The sequence below is a fragment of the Eucyclogobius newberryi genome, unplaced genomic scaffold (assembly GCF_026437365.1).
Source record: "Eucyclogobius newberryi isolate DKJ021-1_F unplaced genomic scaffold, fEucNew1.0.hap1 SCAF_796, whole genome shotgun sequence".
NCBI classification, from domain to species: Eukaryota; Metazoa; Chordata; class Actinopteri; order Gobiiformes; family Gobiidae; genus Eucyclogobius; species Eucyclogobius newberryi.
In genome coordinates this window covers 7,501-14,381 of record NW_027316496.1, presented here as the reverse complement: position 1 = coordinate 14,381, position 6,881 = coordinate 7,501, and the positions used below count along the sequence as shown (strand labels likewise).

Here is a 6,881-nt window from a genome sequence, read left to right as displayed (position 1 = left end):
TTCACCAGACTGACCACATTGGCCTTTTGTTTTGGAGTGACCCTGCAGCAGATGACCGCCTCACACTCACACGCCATGTCCACGAAGTCCACCTGGAACACACGCTCCATTTTAAAGCAGGTAACTATGGCAACAGAGTCCCCCCTGCAGCAGCAGGGCCACGAGGGCCACGGACATGCTTATTCAACCATCACAGGGACATTCGAACACATTCAAGGAGGTGAAAATGTTCCTTAGTGATTCTTTATAGCTGGACAAACTAACATAAAGTGAGGCAACTGCAGTGACTGGAACAGCAGTCAAGCAAATACTTCAAATGTGTCTGACACACAACACGCACACACAACACACAACACGCACACACACAACACGCACACACACAACACGCACACACACAACACGCACACACACACAACACACACACACACAACAACACACACACAACACGCACACACACACAACACGCACACACACACAACACGCACACACACACAACACGCACACACACACAACACGCACACACACACAACACGCACACACACAACACGCACACACACAACACGCACACAACACACAAACACAACACGCACACACACAACACGCACAACACACAACACGCACACACACAACACGCACACACACAACACGCACACACAACACGCACACAAACACGCACACACACAACAACACAACACGCACACACAACACACACACAACACGCACAACACGCACACACACAACACGCACACAACACGCACAACACACAACACAACACGCACACAACACGCACACAACACGCACACAACACGCACACACACAACACGCACACACACAACACGCACAACACAACACGCACACAACATGCACACACACAACAAGCACACACACAACAACACAACACGCAAAACACACACACACAACACAACACGCACAACACACACAACACAACACGCACAACACAACACGCACAACACAACACGCACAACACGCAACACCACAACACGCACAGCACAAAACACGCAACAACACAACACGCACACACACACACACACAACAACACGCACACACACACAACACGCACACAACACACACGCACACAACACGCACACAACACGCGCACAACACACGCGCACAACACAAGCACACAACGCGGCACACAACGCGGCGCACAACACACGCACGCAACGCGCGCACAACACACGCACACAACGCGCGCACAACACACGCACGCACACACCTGTCTCTGCTCCTTCTCAGAGTCGTTCAGGGGCTGTCCGTCCTGAGGGCTGGTGGGCGGGGCTCGTTTGCCCAGACGCCGCAGACGCAGTCGCCTGCGCTTCTTCTTCTTCTCATACAGGATCTCATTCTGTGGATGAAGCAGTGAGAGGTCAGACTGTCCAGGTGGAGGTCAGACTGTCCAGGTGGAGGTCAGACTGTCCAGGTGGAGTTATGACGGCGTAACATCCACCGAGGCGTCCTCACCAGCCATCCTCCCGTGATGATCAGGGCGTTCTTCCCTGGCTCAGTGAAGAAGGGTTCTGCCGCCTTCTTCACCCGAGGGCGACGAGTCGGGGGCTGGTTCCTCCTGCTGGTCTGACGCCCCTGCAGCTTCTCACTGCAAACACCAGAGGTTAGAGAGGTGGAGCAGAGACTGGTGTGAAGGTGGAGCAGAGACTGGTGTGAAGGTGGAGCAGAGACTGGTGTGAAGGTGGAGCAGAGACTGGTGTGAAGGTGGAGCAAAGACTGGTGTGAAGGTGGAGCAGAGACTGGTGTGAAGGTGGAGCAGAGACTGGTGTGAAGGTGGAGCAGAGACTGGTGTGAAGGTGGAGAAAGGTGGAGCAAACTGACTTGACGTCCTCTCCATAATGGATCTGCATGTCTTCAGTGAGCAGGGAGCAGGAGTACCCGATGTTCTCAGCCGTTTCTGAAATGGAGCAGGTTCAGACGGAGCCATGTGCTAGAGACCGTGTTCAGCTGATCGTAAATGCTCCAGACCTTTCTTGTCTCCGGTCAGGACCCAGATCTTGATGTCGGCTTTGGCCAGTTTAGCAATGGTCTCTGGAACTCCATCCTGAAGTTTGTCCTCAATCGCTGTGGCTCCAATTAACTGCACACATGTGTTTACAGTGTAGAGTACTCTCTGGAGTAACCCCAGTGCTAGTGTAGTGTACTCTCTGGAGTAACCCCAGTGCTAGTGTAGTGTACTCTCTGGAGTAACCCCAGTGCTAGTGTAGTGTACTCTCTGGAGTAACCCCAGTGCTAGTGTAGTGTACTCTCTGGAGTAACCCCAGTGCTAGTGTAGTGTACTCTCTGGAGTAACCCCAGTGCTAGTGTAGTGTACTCTCTGGAGTAACCCCAGTGCTAGTGTAGAGTACTCTCTGGAGTAACCCCAGTGCTAGTGTAGAGTACTCTCTGGAGTAACCCCAGTGCTAGTGTAGTGTACTCTCTGGAGTAACCCCAGTGCTAGTGTAGTGTACTCTCTGGAGTAACCCCAGTGCTAGTGTAGTGTACTCTCTGGAGTAACCCCAGTGCTAGTGTAGAGTACTCTCTGGAGTAACCCCAGTGCTAGTGTAGTGTACTCTCTGGAGTAACCCCAGTGCTAGTGTAGAGTACTCTCTGGAGTAACCCCAGTGCTAGTGTAGAGTACTCTCTGGAGTAACCCCAGTGCTAGTGTAGAGTACTCTCTGGAGTAACCCCAGTGCTAGTGTAGAGTACTTTCTGGAGTAACCCCAGTGCTAGTGTAGAGTACTTTCTGGAGTAACCCCAGTGCTAGTGTAGAGTACTCTCTGGAGTAACCCCAGTGCTAGTGTAGAGTACTCTCTGGAGTAACCCCAGTGCTAGTGTAGAGTACTCTCTGGAGTAACCCCAGTGCTAGTGTAGAGTACTCTCTGGAGTAACCCCAGTGCTAGTGTAGTGTACTCTCTGGAGTAACCCCAGTGCTAGTGTAGTGTACTCTCTGGAGTAACCCCAGTGCTAGTGTAGTGTACTCTCTGGAGTAACCCCAGTGCTAGTGTAGTGTACTCTCTGGAGTAACCCCAGTGCTAGTGTAGTGTACTCTCTGGAGTAACCCCAGTGCTAGTGTAGTGTACTCTCTGGAGTAACCCCAGTGCTAGTGTAGTGTACTCTCTGGAGTAACCCCAGTGCTAGTGTAGTGTACTCTCTGGAGTAACCCCAGTGCTAGTGTAGTGTACTCTCTGGAGTAACCCCAGTGCTAGTGTAGTGTACTCTCTGGAGTAACCCCAGTGCTAGTGTAGAGTACTCTCTGGAGTAACCCCAGTGCTAGTGTAGTGTACTCTCTGGAGTAACCCCAGTGCTAGTGTAGTGTACTCTCTGGAGTAACCCCAGTGCTAGTGTAGTGTACTCTCTGGAGTAACCCCAGTGCTAGTGTAGTGTACTCTCTGGAGTAACCCCAGTGCTAGTGTAGAGTACTCTCTGGAGTAACCCCAGTGCTAGTGTAGAGTACTCTCTGGAGTAACCCCAGTGCTAGTGTAGAGTACTCTCTGGAGTAACCCCAGTGCTAGTGTAGTGTACTCTCTGGAGTAACCCCAGTGCTAGTGTAGTGTACTCTCTGGAGTAACCCCAGTGCAAGTGTAGTGTACTCTCTGGAGTAACCCCAGTGCTAGTGTAGTGTACTCTCTGGAGTAACCCCAGTGCTAGTGTAGTGTACTCTCTGGAGTAACCCCAGTGCTAGTGTAGTGTACTCTCTGGAGTAACCCCAGTGCTAGTGTAGAGTACTCTCTGGAGTAACCCCAGTGCTAGTGTAGTGTACTCTCTGGAGTAACCCCAGTGCTAGTGTAGTGTACTCTCTGGAGTAACCCCAGTGCTAGTGTAGAGTACTCTCTGGAGTAACCCCAGTGCTAGTGTAGTGTACTCTCTGGAGTAACCCCAGTGCTAGTGTAGTGTACTCTCTGGAGTAACCCCAGTGCTAGTGTAGAGTACTCTCTGGAGTAACCCCAGTGCTAGTGTAGAGTACTCTCTGGAGTAACCCCAGTGCTAGTGTAGTGTACTCTCTGGAGTAACCCCAGTGCTAGTGTAGTGTACTCTCTGGAGTAACCCCAGTGCTAGTGTAGAGTACTCTCTGGAGTAACCCCAGTGCTAGTGTAGTGTACTCTCTGGAGTAACCCCAGTGCTAGTGTAGTGTACTCTCTGGAGTAACCCCAGTGCTAGTGTAGTGTACTCTCTGGAGTAACCCCAGTGCTAGTGTAGTGTACTCTCTGGAGTAACCCCAGTGCTAGTGTAGAGTACTCTCTGGAGTAACCCCAGTGCTAGTGTAGTGTACTCTCTGGAGTAACCCCAGTGCTAGTGTAGAGTACTCTCTGGAGTAACCCAGTGCTAGTGTAGAGTACTCTCTGGAGTAACCCCAGTGCTAGTGTAGAGTACTCTCTGGAGTAACCCCAGTGCTAGTGTAGAGTACTCTCTGGAGTAACCCCAGTGCTAGTGTAGAGTACTCTCTGGAGTAACCCCAGTGCTAGTGTAGAGTACTCTCTGGAGTAACCCCAGTGCTAGTGTAGAGTACTCTCTGGAGTAACCCCAGTGCTAGTGTAGAGTACTCTCTGGAGTAACCCCAGTGCTAGTGTAGTGTACTCTCTGGAGTAACCCCAGTGCTAGTGTAGAGTACTCTCTGGAGTAACCCCAGTGCTAGTGTAGTGTACTCTCTGGAGTAACCCCAGTGCTAGTGTAGTGTACTCTCTGGAGTAACCCCAGTGCTAGTGTAGTGTACTCTCTGGAGTAACCCCAGTGCTAGTGTAGAGTACTCTCTGGAGTAACCCCAGTGCTAGTGTAGTGTACTCTCTGGAGTAACCCCAGTGCTAGTGTAGTGTACTCTCTGGAGTAACCCCAGTGCTAGTGTAGAGTACTCTCTGGAGTAACCCCAGTGCTAGTGTAGTGTACTCTCTGGAGTAACCCCAGTGCTAGTGTAGTGTACTCTCTGGAGTAACCCCAGTGCTAGTGTAGTGTACTCTCTGGAGTAACCCCAGTGCTAGTGTAGAGTACTCTCTGGAGTAACCCCAGTGCTAGTGTAGTGTACTCTCTGGAGTAACCCCAGTGCTAGTGTAGTGTACTCTCTGGAGTAACCCCAGTGCTAGTGTAGAGTACTCTCTGGAGTAACCCCAGTGCTAGTGTAGTGTACTCTCTGGAGTAACCCCAGTGCTAGTGTAGAGTACTCTCTGGAGTAACCCCAGTGCTAGTGTAGAGTACTCTCTGGAGTAACCCCAGTGCTAGTGTAGAGTACTCTCTGGAGTAACCCCAGTGCTAGTGTAGAGTACTCTCTGGAGTAACCCCAGTGCTAGTGTAGAGTACTCTCTGGAGTAACCCCAGTGCTAGTGTAGAGTACTCTCTGGAGTAACCCCAGTGCTAGTGTAGAGTACTCTCTGGAGTAACCCCAGTGCTAGTGTAGAGTACTCTCTGGAGTAACCCCAGTGCTAGTGTAGTGTACTCTCTGGAGTAACCCCAGTGCTAGTGTAGAGTACTCTCTGGAGTAACCCCAGTGCTAGTGTAGTGTACTCTCTGGAGTAACCCCAGTGCTAGTGTAGTGTACTCTCTGGAGTAACCCCAGTGCTAGTGTAGTGTACTCTCTGGAGTAACCCCAGTGCTAGTGTAGAGTACTCTCTGGAGTAACCCCAGTGCTAGTGTAGAGTACTCTCTGGAGTAACCCCAGTGCTAGTGTAGTGTACTCTCTGGAGTAACCCCAGTGCTAGTGTAGTGTACTCTCTGGAGTAACCCCAGTGCTAGTGTAGAGTACTCTCTGGAGTAACCCCAGTGCTAGTGTAGTGTACTCTCTGGAGTAACCCCAGTGCTAGTGTAGTGTACTCTCTGGAGTAACCCCAGTGCTAGTGTAGAGTACTCTCTGGAGTAACCCCAGTGCTAGTGTAGAGTACTCTCTGGAGTAACCCCAGTGCTAGTGTAGAGTACTCTCTGGAGTAGTCAGGACTAAACTGTTTTGAGTACTGATAAAGTAGTATAGATTGATCGATGTGCTTCTCACAGAGTAGCGGCTGAGGACAGACACAGAGTAGAGGCTGAGGACAGACACAGAGTAGAGGTTGAGGACAGACACAGAGTAGAGGTAGAGGACAGACACAGAGTAGAGGTAGAGGACAGACACAGAGTAGAGGTTGAGGACAGACACAGAGTAGAGGTTGAGGACAGACACAGAGTAGAGGTTGAGGACAGACACAGAGTAGAGGTTGAGGACAGACACAGAGTAGAGGTTGAGGACAGACACTGAGTAGAGGCTGAGGACACACACAGAGTAGAGGTAGAGGACAGACACAGAGTAGAGGTTGAGGACAGACAACAGAGTAGAGGTTGAGGACAGACACAGAGTAGAGGTTGAGGACAGACACAGAGTAGAGGTTGAGGACAGACACTGAGTAGAGGCTGAGGACACACACAGAGTAGAGGTTGAGGACAGACAGAGTAGAGGTTGAGGACAGACACAGAGTAGAGGTTGAGGACAGACACAGAGTAGAGGTTGAGGACAGACAACAGAGTAGAGGTTGAGGACAGACACAGAGTAGAGGTTGAGGACAGACACAGAGTAGAGGTTGAGGACAGACAACAGAGTAGAGGTTGAGGACAGACACAGAGTAGAGGTTGAGGACAGACACAGAGTAGAGGTTGAGGACAGACACAGAGTAGAGGTTGAGGACAGACACAGAGTAGAGGTTGAGGACAGACACAGAGTAGAGGTTGAGGACAGACAGAGTAGAGGTTGAGGACAGACACAGAGTAGAGGTTGAGGACAGACACAGAGTAGAGGTTGAGGACAGACAACAGAGTAGAGGTTGAGGACAGACACAGAGTAGAGGTTGAGGATAGACAACAGAGTAGAGGTTGAGGACAGACACAGAGTAGAGGTTGAGGACAGACACAGAGTAGAG

General features: G+C 50.9%; 1 protein-coding gene across 1 annotated transcript in view; it reads right to left on the bottom strand.

Annotated features, from left to right (window-relative positions):
* Window positions 1-5: 5 nt before the first annotated feature.
* Window positions 6-6,881, bottom strand: part of LOC140350747 (phospholipid-transporting ATPase IC-like) — a gene marked incomplete at its 3' end in the record, with an annotated part of 14,229 nt that continues 7,353 nt past the window's right edge. The window contains exons 10-14 of the mRNA XM_072436213.1: window positions 1,996-2,107; window positions 1,849-1,924; window positions 1,483-1,615; window positions 1,238-1,366; window positions 6-92 (exon numbers count right to left, since the gene is read on the bottom strand). Coding sequence (XP_072292314.1) covers window positions 6-92; window positions 1,238-1,366; window positions 1,483-1,615; window positions 1,849-1,924; window positions 1,996-2,107 — 537 coding nt within the window. The remainder of the gene's footprint in view (window positions 93-1,237; window positions 1,367-1,482; window positions 1,616-1,848; window positions 1,925-1,995; window positions 2,108-6,881) is intronic.